This window comes from Zonotrichia albicollis, chromosome 1 (assembly GCF_047830755.1).
Source record: "Zonotrichia albicollis isolate bZonAlb1 chromosome 1, bZonAlb1.hap1, whole genome shotgun sequence".
Lineage (NCBI taxonomy): Eukaryota > Metazoa > Chordata > Aves > Passeriformes > Passerellidae > Zonotrichia > Zonotrichia albicollis.
The window spans coordinates 85,416,122-85,434,796 of record NC_133819.1 but is presented as its reverse complement, the minus strand read 5'-3'; the positions used below and the strand labels follow the sequence as shown (position 1 = coordinate 85,434,796).

The following is an 18,675-nucleotide window of genomic DNA, read 5'->3' as shown; positions in this document are numbered from 1 at the left end:
TTCTGTCTTTGATTCCAGTTTAGGAAACTTCTTAGTCATATATCAGGCCTTGTTGTCTTGAATTAATCCCATCTGTGTATTCAGATACACAACAATGTGTGCATGACAGTTTTGGAAGGCTTCCTTGAAGGTGTATGTTGTTGTTTTCATTGATATCGCATACGCAACGTCAGCTTTGTAAGTGCAAGGCGTTTTAGGTAAAAGCAGAAGGATCAGGCTGCAGGACTACTACAAAAGACGTAAAGGAGAAGTGAATAATAAATAAATAATGAAGTAAAATAAAATCAAATACCTGATGCTTCAACATGTCCTTTCAGTTGCTCCTGGCATGAGCAAGGGAAAAATCAAACAACAAAGTAACGAAAAATTATGCTACACTTTTGGACGAAATTTAAATCAATGTCAGGAAACATGCCTGCATTTTTATTCAGATTACTATTTTAAAGGGAAGAAGAATAATGGCATTTTTCAGGTAGTGTTTGGTAAACTAACAAAAAAAGAAAATCTGTCATGTGTTACTGTATCTATGCAATTAAGGGTATGATCTTGAAAAGGGCAAATCTGCTTCACCCAGTTAGAGTTAGTTTAAGTGTGGCTGGAATGGAAAGTGATTTTTTCAATAGATTAATCACAAGGGAAAAGCATAGATACAGTGTCACAGACCACAACATCTTAAATTTGGGTGAGGTAACTGAAAGAAATAAATTGTCCAATGTGAAATTCTAGTTTTGATGATTTGGATAAAAATGATCTGCTGATCAAGATTTTCCTCTAAAAAAAACGAAAACTGTTGTGTACCAGGTTGCCATACAGGTGGTTTTTTGTTTGGTTTGTTGTTGTTTTATCTTTTTATAATTTTGAGGGGTGTTTTTAGGATTTATTTTGTTTCATTTTCTTTTTCTTCTCTTCTTTTAATAAGCCAAATCAACACTTGGCATTCATTCTGATTTCAGACTTGTCTTAGGTCATTGTACAGCTTCATCAGTTTTCTGGCAAAATCAGGTCCCTTGATGTTTCATTAGAAACTGCTTTCACTCCCTCCCACACCTCAAGATACAGAGTGATTGTCTAACAGTACTTTGAGTGTACTTATTTTTCATTACCATGCAATTTTTATTTAATTAAGGTGCACATATATTGTTACAGCGGGTGCACAGGATTGTTAGTGGTCTGCCTTAAAATTGTATGGATGTGCAAAACCTTTGTCCTGGCATATGCTGTGTTTCTCCAGTCCAGCTGAAATGTGTACTTCACACTGAAGCCAGACCATTTCTTTGCAGGCTTTATTAATCGTAATCTTTTGATTACCAGCACACTGGGTTTGCTCAAGCCCCACTGAGATCTTTCCTAGATGTGGATGTGTCAGTACAATGGTTCATGTGTAAGGCTACACATTTTTCATACTTTGGGGAATGAGTCTGAGAACCCCAGTGGGAGCAAAGGGGCTGAAATTAGAATGTGTTTCACAGCAACAGTGCAAAGTGAAAGAAAGGGGAGACACTCAGTGATTTTCTTCTCTTTCCTTTAGCAGGCAAGATGAAGCAACAGCTTTGGCTAAGCATGAGAGTGAAGATACATTCATTACAGCACAGCTCCACCAGACTTTGGCTGGCCTGGATGAAGATTTAGAAGGTAGGAAAGTGTGTGTTACCTCTGAAGTGCCAAAGACAGGGACACAGCCAGTGGATGCAGAATCAAGCTGTACTCTTGAGACATCCTGTATGTTCCTCACTGAGATCAAAGGGAACAACTCAGGAGTGTGAGGTAGAATGTGGTCCTCCCAAAGTGGGTCCTTTGCTTTAGGAGCAGACACCCTTTATAGCCTCCCACTGAATATTTGTCAAACTGCATGTCTGATTGTTGTTGTATTTCAATGTCTTCTACCAAAAAGAGATGAACAGCAGTCAATGGACACATTTTATAGGCCAAATTTAGTATAATTTCACTGACTTCTGTGACTTTCCAGTTGTGAATTTAGCTCTGTGTTTAGTGAAGAATCCGTCTGTCTTTATTTTGTCATTGTGAAGTGGAAAATGATGGCACATTTTTGTACCCAGTGCCTCCTCTATGTTAACAGGCACATTTAAAAGTTAAAATTGGAAAACATGAAACAGTGGGAAGAGATAAAATGTCATATTGAGCTCCTCTTTTTCCTACTGTGAAAAAAACCCCAACTTCTCTATTATTGGTTTGTCAACAAATGACATTGATTTTTTATTTTTTAACTTCCCATCTTCATTTTAATACTTCTGTGATGGAATTGAGTCTGATTTGATTTCTTGTGAGTTCTCAGACACAGCCATTCCTTAGCTTGTGTTGTAACCTTTGATTTATACCAGCAAATTTGAGAGGATATATAGTCCTATTGCACAATGAGGCTTCTGGAGTCACTGGTGATAAAGGGTGAGAAGAAAGGAGAAAAAACTAAAAGTACTGGTTTTTTCTTTTTTTTTTTTTTTTTTTGCTTGTTCAAGGAAATCCTTTAGCTGGGCTGTTATTACAAACCAGGTCTGGGAAATATAATTTGAAGTCGCTTGCTGTTTCTTAGAAATGTTTCTACTTTGGAGTCATGTGGTGAAATGTTTATCACTTAGATAAGTTAGTCAAAGATAAGGTATGAACAATAGATGAAATTCTGCTTTCAGCTGCATTTGTGTGTTTCCCACTGGCTGAAGCAGAACTGCAGGAATATTTTGCCGATCCTAATCAGCAACGCAACAGTAAGAAGGACCCGGACGTCCCCTTTCTTTTTAATGCAGGCATAAAAAAAGTCAGTTACTTAATGTGTAACTAAAATGCATGGTTTGCTTAAATTTATACTGGCTGTTTGTGTAATTTATAGTCATATTGCCTAAATACTGCTTATGTGTAACATTGTGTATGCATTTTGCAGCAGTGGATGGTGTCAGTAACTCTGACTCTGACTACACCAGTGAAGCCTTGAACCCACATATAAGAAAAGTTGAGGCCGCCCAAGATGTTTCCATTTCTGTTCCAGTAACAATCATAGATGATGGTCCAGAAATTACCATCTCTAACTCATATGAAAATCAAGAGGTGGAGATTAAGGTTTCACAGAACATCTCAGCGGACTCTGTTAATGCAAGAAACTTCACAAATAAAAACAACAATGCAGGCTCCTTTGATAAGGGACACACAGATGGTGGAGCTGTATACAAGGACCTAATATATCAGCAACCATCTGAAAATGAATTCATTCACTTGCCTGTGGAACAGAGGAGAGATATGTTTGAATCTCTCACATCCTCCTTTGAAAAAAGAAATGAAAAGAACTTAAGACTGGAATCCTCTCCTAAACATGGTGTGAAGTCTGAGGAATGTAAATCCAAGCTGAGTCCATCTCACTCCAAAGCCACGGTAGATATCAGTACAGCAAAAGAGAAGCTAAGTCCAGTTAATGAATGTGGTAGCAGGGAGAGATCTCTGAAAAAAAGTAAATCAGAGTTAGAAATCAAATGGCCACCAGCAAAAAAAACAGAAATAGAAGTCCCATCAACACCCACATGGTGTCAGCGTGCCCAGAATTCAGGATCAAGTTACGAACCTAAAATGGGCATGACAACGTTTAAAGTTGTCCCTCCCAAACCCGAAGTAAGACATTTTGATAGAGGAGTTTCAGTCTCCACTGGTGCCATTAAGATAGATGAACTGGGCAATCTTATAGGCCCAAACACCAGTGTCAGTAAGCTTGTACAAGGTTTTTCTCCTGATGAAAGTGAGGAAATTCATATTGGGAGAGTGAAGGCATTCTGGAGGTCAAGTTCTATGGAAAAGCAAAGTGATGACTCTGCTGAGCATTTTCCTAAAAAGTCAGCAGTCACCACAAACTCTAAGCCCTTTACTATAAAACATGAACACAAACCTGTCTGCCTTTCAGCTCCAAAACCTGCAGCACCACAAACTGTTACTACCCAGGTATCTGAAAGACAATCTGAGAATGAGAGGACCAAACCAACTCTTTCAGTTACCCAGCCCCAGGTAACACCATTAGCAGCCCCAGCTGTTAGTAAGGACAAGCTGGAACTCCCTTTCGTAAAGCCACACAGGAGAACTTCAAGCCAGTATGTTGCCTCTGCCATTGCAAGACATATCAATGCAACTACCTTTAAATCTGACACTATGGAATATAATGAGAAAGATGAAAACAAGCAAGGGGCAGGAGAGGTTAAGAATGAAGCGGAAGTTTCACCGAAAAGATGTATTATTGTGGCCAAATATAGCCCTGTGGAAACAGAATCAGCAGAAACAAGAGAAACCCTTTCAAGTATTTTTGCTTGCAGTCAGAAAGCATCCCACAGGTTTACACCTGGTGATAATTCTGGCATGGAAAACAAAGTAGTTAATATCAGGGCACCAAATCAAGCAACTCCTGTGAGTTTCTATAAAAAGAATGCCAGTGTCCCAATTACTAAATCCTCTTCAAAGGATAACAACAGTGCAGAAGATGATCGTGGTTTAAACAGCAAGCAAAGTGTAGCAGAGAAAAAGACTGTGTTTGACCAGAAGTGTGAGACTTTGACCCATACTAATTCAGCCTCATCCCTCAAGTCTCCTGATCTCCAAGGAGCCCCATCCTCTTTCAGCTCGTCTTTACGAGTCACTAAATGGCGTCCCTCTAATGGTGTACAAGTTGGTTCACTTAAAGCTTCACCTGAGCTAAATGGTGCAGCAGCAAATGCAGAGTCAGAACAGGAGGAGAAACCTGATGATTCAGATGTTAATACTGTTGGTGAACTGGATATTAATGTGCAGACCAATATTTTCGGACCAAAGAAGAAGTTCAAACCTGTCATCCAAAAGCCAGTTCCAAAAGACACATCATTGCACAGTGCCCTAATGGAAGCCATTCAAACAGCAGGGGGAAAGGAGAAACTCAGAAAGGTAAAGTGGAAACCTTTTTTTAACCTGATCAGACTGCAGAGCCCTATATTCACCCTGTCAGACACCAGAGGTTTGGTAACTTTTACAGCTGCTGGTGAGCCGGAGAACGCAAGGCATTTGAAAAATTTATAATGGCAAAGTGCAGACCAGGCTGCTGCTTATTCTGCACATCCTGGATATTACGCAACATCATGGCTGCTGCACTAGCTGGGTAGGCAGAGGGTGCATAGACACAGATAAAAGAGAGGTAATGAGGTTAGTCTAAGAGCCAAACCCTCATTTCAGTGTGTTATGTAAAAACAGGAACACACAGCATGGAGAAACTTGTAAATATCTGCAGTGAAAGAAAATTGCATTTTGTTTTACTAGGGTTTAATAATGTGCCACTGACTTCATGCTCAGGGGATATGGACTGCATCTCCAAGTACAGCATTACTGTCTACACATACTCTTACTGTGCAGTGTGAATAAGGTTTTACAAGCAGGCCCAATAAAAGACAAACTGATTAGTCTTCATAGTTTGCATTCTGGTACAATTGCCAAAAAGTGTTTCCAAGATATCTCTAAGTAAATATCTAATAACAATGTGAGGTTTATTCCCTCCATATTCTAGGTTTCAAATGGTGCATTAAATGGCAATCACGGGAAACCCTCATACACTGAGCCAGAGAATGAGCGCTCAGCCCTACTAGCAGCAATTAGAGGCCACAGTGGCACCTCAAAGCTAAAAAAGGTAAGGAATCAGGATGGTAAGTGATCTTTGAAGGCCTTTCTATTCCTTCTGAGTGTTTTGAATAAACCCAAATATCCCACAAATTAAGCATTGTGCTGCAAAGACAGAAATTGAGGGGCCAACCATGTGACAGAAGACCACATCTTACTTAGGCAGACAGCACAGCAGGTTCAACCCTATTCTCTGCTATAGAATTTAAAGGTCTTTCAAATAGTGTGCTTTTAGCTTACAAAGAAGCATGTAGAAATCCAAACCTATTACAGGGAATGTACATAGAAGACATCAAATGTTCATAATGTTCACATTTAGGTGGAATCTTTTTCTAGAATCGTTTTGGTTGGAAAGGATTTAAGCATTATCTAGTTCCAGCCCCTCTGCCTTGGGCAGAGACTTCTCCCATTAGACCAGGATGCTCAAGGCCCCATCCAACCAGCCCTTAAATACCAACAGGGATGGGGCATCCACAGCTTCTCTGCACAGAGAAGCTGTAGTTTAGGAGTTTGCAGTTGGATTTGTATATTTGCATTACCTACTCTATGTATCCAATCCCATCTTCCTGAAAACACACTAGGGCTTCTTCATACGTGCTGTGTATCTGCTAACATGGTGCAAGTTGTATGCAAGTAATTGATATTGATGTTTCATCAACATTCACCACAGCAGGATGATTCCTTCTCTCTGAAAGATTATCTAACCATTAAAGCATTTCTTATTCCTAATAGCCAAAACCTGCATTGTTCTAGCCTTAGTTTTCACTCAGTTGACTAATCTGGCCAAAGATGTGTCCTTGGCAAGGAGATTCCCTTTTCCCTCGTGCAATGACTCAGTTCATTAGCACATATCCAGATAGCTGGCATGAGATAGAAAAATTCTCTTGCCTGTGTTAGGAAATTACTTCACCCCTCAAATATCCTACTGCCCTTGCTGCAGGTAGGGCACAGCTTCCTCTGAGCCTGTGAGCGGGAGCTAAGCAGCAGCAATCTTCACACATACTTAACTGCATTCTGCATTCATTAGGAATAAATAGCAATTTGTGTAAAAGAGGCTCTGACAATGAAGTCATCACTGAGAGTTTTTTGAATACTTTCCTCTGGCAGAGAAGTTTTTGCCATGATTTTAAAGGAAGTCACCTAGAAACCATATGCTTTTTCACACCATGTCACCTGCACTAGTTAAATCGGTGTGTTTGTGTGTGTACAGGGCACTGTACAGATGTGGTGTCCTTTTCAGGTTGTCTGAAATGTTTGCCTTTTATCTAACATGACATGATGCTCATATATACATTGTGTGTATATATATGTATAGGAAAGGAATATTATACAGGAACTCTCTGTGGATTATTTTAGGGGAGATGACCCCTTTAATTTTTCACCACAGAAGCTGTGCTGCAGTTTGTCTGAGAAATGAATTATAATGGATCTGCTTGGAAACCTATTTGGCCCATAGTACTGAATTTCTTAATAATTGCTGAATCATTGTAATTACCAACAATTCATCATGATTGTTACCAGTATTAATGGAAAAAAGTATCTCTTGACACAGTTGATGGAAAAGCTGGCTTAGTCTGAAAGACTGTCTTCTTTGCCTGCATGCATTTAAAGTAGGATGAGTTTCCAAGCTGGTAATTTGTGCAGAAATTTTAGTTTCTGAAATTCCATAGAAATACACTTGGAAGAATTATCAATTGATTTTGTCCTCAGTGCTTTCACGTAGCTCTCTCTGGTATTTTTTTTTTTTAAGTATGGCTGGAAACTTTAGGTTTAATGGCTTTTTTTTTCAGTGAAGCTATGTCTGAGAGCTCAGATCTGGAAGAGCTTCCCTGTCATCTGAGATTATTTCTGTGCAGCCCAGACTGCAAAAAGTAATCATATTCCTGGGTGGCTACTGCAGCCTTAATATATCTTCCTGATTCCAAAACCCTTGTGGTTGTTTCCAAATTAATACCAAGTCCAGCTTTCTCTCTTACCTTACATGCCAAGAAGAGTTACAGGATGCTGAATCTCACAGTAAATAAAGATTGAGTTTCTGAGACAGATTCAATGCCAAGTCCTCGATGCTGGTAATCAGCCCAGCTGGGTGATGTGAGTGAGTAGTAACAGATGTTCAACCCCATGAGCAAACAAAAGCACTATGGGTTTTACATCATCCAAGAAAAGTGAAATCGGGGTACTGAAAGTGAATCTAATGTCAAATAATTACAGTTTAGCCATGCTTGATATTAACCCCCTTCTTTCAACTGCATGATGAGCAGATCTCCTCATTGGCCTCCCAAGAGCTGCAGCGTTTGAGGGACGCAGAGCGGTCCTTGCAGAAGGCAGAAGACCTTCAGCAAGAGCAGCTGTGTATCCCACCTGCCCCTGCCCAGCCACCACCACCACCTCCCATGCAGCTGTCAGCAGCAGCAGCTCCTAAATCCTCTGCCACAGCTTCAGGTAATCCAATGGAGGCAAGGCAAGCCCTGTTGGAAGCCATTCGCTCTGGCGCCGGAGCAGCAAAGTTAAGAAAGGTAAATGCACTTTTGTATTTTACAGTGGATGAAGCAACCTATGCTTGCTGTGTTTTCAGAATTATTGTTAAGATGTTCTAGGCAGACATTTCTTTATTCCATCAGAATTAGGTACATGGACTATTTCCTCTGACTGAATCAAAGATCAGGAATGTATTTGAAACCTTTGAACAGCTAATGAAACACACCCATGCATATATGCAACCATGTGAACAGACAATGTGTTTTATTAAAGAGACCATCAAGAGCATGACTATAATTTCATTTTCATGATCTTTTCATTCTGTATTATCTGGGATAATACTGGATGTCCTTTAGACAAGGTGAGCCTAAGAAAGATCAGATATGAGACCCTGAAGCAAATTTATAAATAAATATTCTCTGCTAACTTCTGCAGTGTGTCCTAGACATTGATTCCCAGCACTTAAACCTTGATCACATGTGCTGAGAGCTGTCAGTGAAACTGTGAGGTCAATTTAATGTCTGCCTGAACTTTATTAATTGAATTGTGTGTGTTTCACTTTTGTGGTTAGATGTGAATCAGTCAGCTCCCAGATGACTAAACGCTCAGTTGCCTGTGTGTGATTTTTGTAGTAACTTTACTTATCTCTTTGATCAAATTTTATTCTTCCCAATCTCAAGTTATACTGTGTTTCTTGGGAAAGAGAAGCAGATCAATTGTCCTGAGTGGAGGCATCCCAATATTGCACTCCAGTATCCAAGAGTAGACTTTGATCCAGGGACTTAAAGGAATGTAGAAAAGCAGATATAGTTTTCCCAACACATGAGTTAGCTGTTACCAACCATAAATGTGTAAATAGACTTTAATCTTCCTTACTTTTCCTCATTTAAATAATTTTAAAATGCACTCAAATTTTAATATTCAGAAGTTGTCAAAACAACAATCCAGTTCTGATAAACCAGAAATTCCACAGAATCAGAGAAATGGCACAAAACAAAGCAGTGTTTCAGGGGAATTTACGTCAGCACGATCTGATTACATCAGGAACCTGGATGTGCAGTTAATTTTTCATGTGAAAAATTACATCTATGTTATGCATACAATTATGAGGAGCAGCTGAGTTCACACTTGTTTTGTTCAACTTGGAGAAGGCTGAGGAGCAATCTCATTGCAGTCAGTGCTTTCCTTGAGGAGGGCAGCTGAGGGGCAGGCACGGACTCCTCTCTGTGGTGGCCAGCAATAGATCCCAAGGGAATGGAATGCAGCAGTGTGAGGGGAAGTTTCTTCAGGAAAAGGTTCTTCCCCCAGAGGGTGGTTGGGCACTGGAAAAGGTTTCCCAGGGAACTGGTCACAGCACCAACCTGACAGAGGTCAAGGAGCAACTGGATGATGCTCCTAGTCATATGGTTTAGTTTTAGGCATTCCTGGGAGGAGCAGGGAGTTGGACTCAGTGATCTTTATGGGTCCCATCCAATCTGAGAAATTCCGTGATTCTAAGACTAAAAATTATGAAGAAGTCAGGCCTTTATTTCCCGACTTGACCAATTGACAGAAAAAAATGGGACTTGGACATTGAAGGGCACTTCATGTAGTTGTTTTCTAGATACTTCCAAATTTCTTGTTCTTCCAACTGCATTGCTCTTGCAGAAGTCTCTGAGGGAATCCATAGCTCTACTCATGAAAACAAGTCTTTATCATATCTTTGGGGATTTATTTCATAACACTTGGATAACCAGTGCAGGTCATGAAAGTACACCAGCTAGACTGATGTATTCTGCTAAATACTGTGCCTGTCTTGTCTCATTTCCAAGACAGAATAATTTTTGCTACTTTTGACATTGAAACAACAGAAGAGTACATTTCAATATATAGGTCTCTTATGAAAATAAAAGAGAGCAGTGTTTTGTCCAAGACAGAGTATGATTTTCTTATTACTGTGCTGTCCTTCCAGATACTGGATATGCAAGCTAGTCTTATGTGTGCCAAAGTCATCATGACACTTTGACGTCTGAGATCTCATGCCCTTGATAACTGATTAAAGTAAAAATAGTCAGATTTCTGAAAAAGCTTTCTATCCAGTGTGTTTTAATATCTCTTCTAGTATGCATTATATGGTGAGCCAAATTCTGATCCTTCCCTGCAATTAGACAACTTGGTGAGAGCAAAAGTTGAACCCATAGAGGACCGTGAACACATAATAGCTGAATATCAAGATTTTCTTCCTTTACCCGTGTCTAAGGAAAACTGAGTTTTTTGTAGGCGGTGGCTGACAGGTTGCTTTGTGCCAGGGCTGAAGCAAATTTTTTCTTTGTTTTGCCTCCTCTGTCAAAGTTCTGTGATGGTGTGATTTGGAGATGGGAGCACAGCACTGTTTTTGGCTTTGCTTCCTGGAAGACTTTGGTTGCAGCAACTAGGCAGCAGAGTAGGTAGTTCAGTTCAGTAATGGCATCTGTTTCTCTTCCATTGTCTTCTCAAAGTCTTCTGGGACAAAGACTTCTGACAGCAAAGTCATTTATTTAGCTAATATTGTGAAGAACTGGGAAAAATCTGTGTTGCTGACAGCAAAGTCGTTTATTTAGCTAATATTGTAGAGAGCTGGGAAGAATCTGTGTTGCATAATTATGCGTGACTCGGTGCTTATTTATGTGGGGTTAGTTGCAATGGAAGTAGATCAAACATAGCTGTCATGGGAAGCAAATGTAAAAAGCAACCAATTACCTAGATAAGGAGCATCCCAACAAACATTTGAGCTCAAGTATTATCTGTGAAAAGGCAACTCCTCCACTCCTCCCCTGATTACACAGCTGTTTGCTAAAGTCATGAACTTTAAGGTTAAAAACTTCACTGTGCAGGAAATGAGGAGAGAAGTTGCTGCAGGCTGACCTTGCTTAGCTGAGAGTCAGGGTCTGCACAGCACAGTCTCTAATTGGGTCAGCCAAAAGAAACCAGAGCAGAAATAGATGCTTGAGGGAAATGCCAAGTATAGGTAAGATAGTATTTGCATAGCTCTCGTCTCTCTTCCTTAATCCGTTTTTTGGAGTACTGTGTCTGTTTGGGCAAATAAATCACTCTTTGTTTTGAAGAAATAGCTTTCAATTGCGCTCTTGCTGTCCACAGACTCCTGAAGGAAAATTCTTGCAGATGCCAAGCCCATTTGAGCCTGCTCAGTCAAGTGGTTCATCCCTAGTGCAGGGCAGTTCAGAGACCTGCCAGAAAGCAGTTAAACTACAGATCCTCCCCAAAAGAAAGGGAGACATGGATGTATTACAGGAATGGGATGAATTTACCAGTCTGGAGAAGACCTGACAGTGTGCAAGGAAATGACCCTTTTCTTCACTTTTTCAAATGATCTGTCAAGGAACCTGACAGGTGTTCAACACATACAAAGTACAACAGCAAGTCAGGGAGGTGGCATCAAGTAAAGCCACCATCCAGTATGGGTTCCCTGGTGGTTACTTATGAGAAATGAACATGTCTCACTAGCAAGGAGGCTGTCCCAGCCAAGGGATCTGCCACACGAGCAAAGGAGAATCAGCTGATCTAGGAAGTAAACAGCTCATCTGAGACCAAATTTTGGCTAATTCTGGTGGACAGAACTCAGGTCATAGAGCTGTACTATTTAACGTTCTGATTTTAAAAGTAGTGTTTTCCTTAAATTGTGTCAAACAGTATCATATAGTTAAGATCTCTATATGCAGTTTTCAACTTCCTATTTGCCATCTCATAAAATGCAAAATAATGCAGCTAGATGTCTGAAATTCTCTATATAAATGGATGTGTATTTTTCTGCTTATGTAACTTGCCTTGGGATTTACCATGACTATTTGTGGATAAAAACCATAACTACACATGCAAATAACCCATTAGATGTCTAGCTGTAGGTATAGTTACAGCACAAGTCCATGCAGGATTAAAAATCTTACTCAACAAAGGGAAGCTATAACAGTTGCTTTAGCTTATATGCCATAACTCTCTGTACTCAGAGATTTGGTAGAAATATTGCAGAGGAATTTGTCTGAACATGGTGGGGAAAGCAAGTTATATCTCTGAAGAATAGGCTGTTGCTCTTGGTAAAGTGATTGCTTCAGACCACTTTTTAATGGTATGTGCAAGGGAGATCCTGCAGATTCCATGTATTTTCCAATAAAGATTGGAGTTGCACTGAAGTAGCCTTTTCTGTTTGTTCACTGAGATTTTTAAAAACTAATTTGGCTCCATCACAATTCCCACAAGCATTCATGGTGATGTTTGGCATCGGCATTAGGTCACGTCAGCTCTTGATACGTGCAGTGTATCATTCTGTTGGCAATCAAAGGAGCCAGGTAAGATAATTACTGCACCAATTGCAAGGAGTCCCTGTGTTCTCTGGGATAATTTGGAGTTGGTTGTCAACAAGTAACGCGTCGATCGGAATTATGTCATGTTGAGTGTCTTCTAGGAAGCATGACCTAGTTCCATACCTTTATGTCAAGCCATGGACTATTCTTCTCACATAAGCAGAGAAGTATAATTGTGAATGAACAAATACTGCTTCTCATTATCAGTATCTGTGGGTGCAATGAAAGAAATTACAGACTCAAAGCCACAGTTGATGTATGATTTGGTGTGCTGGAAATGAGGCAGGAGGCCCAATGATAAGGTTGACCAGCTTGATATACAGGTAGTCAAATGAGCTTATAAAGTGATTCTAGTTCCCATGCACAGTGAGAGGCAGGCATTTGCATGCTGTTACTCTGTTTGAATTGGAAGATAAAACATAATTTGAACTCTTCACCTTGCTAGTAATTTATACCATGACCTATTTTTTCCCTCAAGAGTTAGGGTCAAAATGGAAAATTTAGACTTGATCAAATGCATTATTCCAGCTTTTGTGGTGACCTTAATGTATATCTCTCTGATAGAATCAAAGCTTAGTAACTTTGAATTTGGAAGAACACCTTAGCATATGTATTTAAAATAACTAATATGCTTAGATGACCCGAGGACTGGGAAGGAAGATAAGCATTTGTGTGTGTTTCCTGAATCAAAGCCACCGGGAGTTTCCTTCATTCAATCAGAAAGCAAAGTACTCATTAATTTATTTTCATGGCCAGTGACAGCTAACCGATAGAGAGTAGACTTTGACTGTTGATGTTGCATTAGATGCAACAGATGTAAAAGATGCCTCTGCAAAAGATATTGCATACTTGCAGCCGGGGCTTCTGTTCATTCCACAAAATGAAGGAATTTCACAGAAAAATGCATTACCTATGTTCCAGAAATAACACAATTGCAAACATAATACCTAAGGATGTGTGAGGTGTGGGTTTTTAGGGAAAGATAGCACTTTTCATTAAACCAAGTGATATAGCTAGGAAAAAAGGCACATAAGCTTAAGTAGTCTCAAGGAGCAGATGAAGAAACCAAGCTTGAAAACAGCCCCACGGGAGAATGTTTGGTTAACAATGTCAACAGTTGGAGGTTTAAAAATATCTTGAATGATCATGTGCTTTTCTTTGTTACAGGTCCCTCTGCTCGTTTGAATCATGTAAAAAGAATAGGTAACTGGAAAATCTAACCCCGTATGCACCCATAATCATCATTCAAAGTCTGAAGTGGCAAAAAACATCAAGAAGTTTAGTTTATTCTCTTGACTATAAGCCAAAATAAGTTGTAGTTAATTTTCTGTGTGTTCCTGCATAATGGTTCTAAGGGGAAAATATGTTGCTCTGCTGTAAAGCTTCTGTGCCAAGGAATTGTGTTTTGCCTCTGAATATTTAAGGTTGCCAATAAACTATTCTTGTTGGCAGGTTAATAAGAATATAAACACTGTGCAGTCCTGTGTTAATATTTAATTGTGTTTATGGGCAAAACTAAAAACTTTGCTAGCTATCTGAAAAGTAATACTCATTTCCAGCTGTTAAAAATATATAACTATTTCAAACTGTTCACTTGCTTCTTTTTTGATTTCACGAAGGGCTGTAAGGGATTAGGGTGAAAACCAGAGTAAAGATCTATAAAAAAAAACAATCACAAGAAAAACGTTATGATACCTAAATTGTCATGTGCTGGGGTCACTGGTTTTTAAAATAAAATTAACTTTGTGTCTCTGCTGGAGCTCTGAGAAAGCAGGCAATCAATAATGGATGTGAGACAGTGTCTATTGAAAAGTTACTTATGGGGTATGACGTATAGAATGCTAATGTGCAGAGATATGCTGAACCCTGGTAACAAACATGGAACTTCAAAAATATTGAGCCACCTTAAAGGATCTCTATTTGCAACAGACTGTGAAGGTTATAAATATGATTCAGAGTATAGAGGTCGAAGATGTAGAATTCATTCTGCACTGTAAAATGAAGCAGAGCTGGTTTATGTCAGTAACCAGGACTTTTGTTGTCTATTGTTCAGGTCATGCATAAGTTGGCCCTTGGTTTCTAATGTGTATGGCTGTTGTATGTTGTCTCACAAGTATTTATAGCAGCATCTTTTTCAAATGTTAACTACTTTGGTAGTTGTTGATGTACATATTTTGAAAATATTTCATTTAATTGATTAACTTAAAAAGGACAAATGAAAATGCTTTTTCACATTTCCTATATTGTAATGAATCTGAAGAAGATGAAGTTTGTACATTTACATTTTTATAATCACAGACTACAGCAGTGGCAGATTTTTTCTTTAAGCTGGAATTTAAAATGTATAGCTATGGACTGTTGAAAGCACGAGAATATTTAGCCATCTGCATTTAATGTGACTATATATTATAAATTATAAAATATTGATGTCTGTTAGTGCCACAAATAAAAACAAAATCAAAACCTGACATGACTTTAAAGGCTCCTTTTTTTGTTAAATATTTGCCATTTACTGAAAGAAATTGGAACTAGAAATGGACTTTAGCAAACCAGTATGCTGAGCTCAGTATGTCAAGTCTAATGAAAATATCTCAAGCCAGGAAAGTGCTCACAGCTAACAGTTTAGAAGTGCAGTAGAAATCACCATCTAGGATCAATATGTGAGTTATATACACTTCAACAATGATGGAGTACTGGTAATGTTCCATTTCCTGATTAGGGAAGCTTACATATTCAGAATTAAGGTGCTCAGTTGTACTCTATGATAAATAAGATCACCTCTGTTGATTGTGATTATCCTTATTTTGCCTTTAAAGTTTTTTCAGTGTGCTAGACATCAGAGGCACTACCATGTTGAAAATGCTATCACAGGAAAAGATTCAGTCACTCATAAGTGTGATGCTGTAGATATTCCCCAGAGCAGCAAATACTCCTTCCTTGGCTGGCTGCTGCAAGGCAAATTGCAGTGCATCTCTCCTGCTTGTTCTTAGTGTTGCCTGAAGGCCCTGTGTGCATAGCCCTTCTTCCTAACACCCTTTTAGTGTAATAAGTTATATGAGTACTTACTTTTCAATGTAAGGGATTCGAAACTGGATTTTTGGACAATAACATCCTCTGGGTTTCACAATGCAAAGTTTCTGGTTCTGGGTGATGGCACTATATAGAACTAAAATTTCTAAGTTTTATTCATAGCTAAACTTCTGAGTAAAAGCTATAAAAACAGCCACAGCATATAATGTCATCTTCACTTTGACAGAAAAAAAAAATTACCAAGACCCTGATGGCTCAGTCACAACTCAAACTAAAAATGGAGAGGGTTCAGCTACCTACAGTAGGAAGCCTAGGCTGGTATTCATTCCCTTCTCATGGTAATGAGACTTGTGTCTGTTCTTAAACTGTCATCCAGGTGCTGTTGAACTATTGGCAGGAGCTCATTTTAACCCCAGATGAATTTCGATAAGAAATTAGTAGATTTTGCTGTAAACCCATTTATAATGAAGTCCAGTTACAGGTATGACCCTTCCATATAGTAAACTTCTGTTCATGCTTTTAGTAGTAATAATGATTAGCTCATCCTGAGTTAAAACAAGTGTGTCTGGTAAAGACATGGCCTTCTCAGCAACAAGTATTTTCATCTATCTGGCTGCTCTTACTCTCCCACGCTGTTTGCTAGTGCAGACACAGCCTGTGTCTAGAGATGCACACGTTGCCCAGGTTACATCCTGACATGTCCTGTCATGGCACTGCCTGCAAGCTCCTTTCCTTTTTGAAGGACTGCAAGAAGGACAGGGAGCTCCCCTTTTCTTCAGTGTCTCTCCACCTAGATTGTCCCCACATTCTCCTGCCTCAATTCAGCCAGAGGAGAGGCTCAGATTCATCCAGTCCTTTATTTATTTTTATTTTTTTTTAGTAAGAGTTTGGAATTAAGTGAAGAAATGGTATCACCACGGAAACTGAATGGAGAATTTGGGTTTGATATCTTTATTTATTGCGCAGGTATAATTCAATGTTCAGGGCTTAAAGAAATCCAATCTCATGTCTCAAAGAAAAATTTCTACATCTTCCTTCCCTTTTTTTACATGTTTTTTTTAATTTTTTCTAAACTTGAGTTTAGAGTCATCGTCAACCATTAAGTCAGCCATCATTAGATCTCTCTGATTAGATATTTAATTTAAATAATACTGGTTGAAAGCACAAGCTATTTGATTTAGAGAAGTTCAATATAGATTCTTTTTTTTTTTTAAAGACAGCCTGTTAACGTTAGTCATGCAAAGTATTGGACCGAAGGACCTCTTGACATGCACATCAATCTACAGAGTTTCAAACATGGCAGGGTTCTACTTCCCCAGCTCATACAAGTGATTTGCACTCTTTATGCTACATTTGCCACAGCCAAAAATTGGCACTTCACCAGTGTGTAGGAGAAAGAAAGAGAACAAGAGATGCATTTATGAAACAATGGAAAACTACACCCTGAGATAGTTTTCCCTCTAACTTCTCCAGAAAAGAAAGAAGCAGTTCTATTGTTGAGTGCTGCTTAGCATTAAGCACAAGGTTTAATTTGAATCCAAAGATTTGCACAAATCTAGATTTGAATCAGTTTGTCTGAATGAAATGTTTATAAATCGGTCCTTTGTTGGTGCAATATGAAAAATAGTTGTCTTCTGCAACCGTTAATTAGCAACTTTTACATATGTAAAGTATTTATTTGTGTGTATTGTTTCTCTTCTCTAATCCCCTGTTGGGTTATATATGCATTATATGTACCAACGTGCTTTGCCTGTGAGACATGTCTTAAGATTTACTAGACTATTCCCATTGTTCTCCATTTGTTGTTGCTGAGCACACACAATAAAATACTCCATGTCCCTGCTATATTGCCTTAGCTGCCATAATGGTTGCATTACCTCACTTGCAGAAAATGATCTTTGCAATGATAAAGTTCTTTGTTAAACAAAAAAAGGAAACAAATTCCTGATTTTTCAGTAATGTTCACCTGGATTTTGTGCATCACTGTTTTGATCTGCTTTACTTTTTTGTTGCTGAGTATGGTGTGGAGTTCGGTTCGTAGCTGACGGCTTCCTTTGCTGGAGAAAGTTTCCCTGTAGTTGCATTCTCAGGATTGTTCGTCAAAGTATGGTAAGATGGATGACCTTTTCCAAGAGCAAAAAAGTACCTTTTTTGTTATTGTTACCAAATATAATTATTTGTTAAATAAATATAATTTGCTTAAATACGTTAAATGATGCTGCGCCAGATAGGAAAATCCCACTATCCTCTGTTTGTCTACCAACTTTTTGTTCTTGTTTAAACAGTTTCTGATTTATTGCAGTATTGAAGACTTCAAAAAGAGAGAGAAAATAGAACTACTTAACAGGAATATTGTGTTTTTCACACTTAAGGAGTTTAGGAACAAGCTCCCTTCCATAGTCTGTTCCCTCCCATCACTCATTCCATATGTACAGGAGCACGCGCACGCAGAGTCTCCTTCGTCATTTCAGAAGGTCAGGAATAGTTAAAAAAGCATCTTTACCACGGGATCTTTTTCCATTTTTAACAGTAGCTTTTTTTGTCCTGTAAAATAGGAACTTCCAGAAAGTCAGGGACTAAGTTTTGGCGCAGTCACAGCAGCAATACACAGTCACTGCTGGAAGCAATGTCAAACTCAGCTCCATATAATGCTGTCTTCAACCAATTTCTTTTCCTTTGGGTTTTTTTCCTTCTTTCCTTTTTTGTCTGAGCTGATAAAAGCATGTACGTGCCATGTCTCTTTTCTGAGGTCATTATTGTGCTTGAAGCCCTAAAAGGTTTTCCCCTGAACAAAGCATAGTGGTGTTGCAGTTGAATACCAGACTGAAAGAGGACATTTATTCATACACAAACACCACTGTCCAGTTTGCAAGTCAGGAGCTTGAAAAGGAAACCTTATTGAAAGAACAAGACTGTGGAACATTATTGTCTTCTACATCAGAACCTGTGTTTACTGTAACAGGAACAAAGCAAACATAGTGCAAATAGGCGTGGGCTTCTTTTGTCTTGTTCCATGCATTCAACAGAGGGATTTCTGTCAGAAGCACTGGCATCTGTCCCTAGTAGAGCTTGGCACGGGTGAGTGGGTCACAGCTCAAGGGTACTGATTTGGGTAGCACCACTGATGGGTTGTGCCACTGGTTTGGGCTTTTTTTGCCTTGTGATAAGCCAAAATGTGGTTTGATTTAGCCGATGCTCGAGACTG

The 18,675-nt window shown here is 39.0% G+C and overlaps 1 protein-coding gene across 7 annotated transcripts in view; it reads left to right on the top strand.

Moving 5' to 3' along the window:
* COBL (cordon-bleu WH2 repeat protein) overlaps positions 1–14,908 on the top strand; it is a 157,901-nt gene extending 142,993 nt beyond the window's left edge. For 6 of the 7 annotated variants that reach the window (XM_074546285.1, XM_026791774.2, XM_026791773.2 and 3 more), the window contains 5 exons: positions 1,529–1,632; positions 2,894–4,902; positions 5,516–5,635; positions 7,887–8,141; positions 13,608–14,908. In XM_074546285.1, coding sequence (XP_074402386.1) covers positions 1,529–1,632; positions 2,894–4,902; positions 5,516–5,635; positions 7,887–8,141; positions 13,608–13,625 — 2,506 coding nt within the window. In that variant the 3' untranslated portion in view covers positions 13,626–14,908. The remainder of the gene's footprint in view (positions 1–1,528; positions 1,633–2,893; positions 4,903–5,515; positions 5,636–7,886; positions 8,142–13,607) is intronic. The other variant, XM_014265154.3, reaches the window with a different exon arrangement.
* Positions 14,909–18,675: the final 3,767 nt, after the last annotated feature.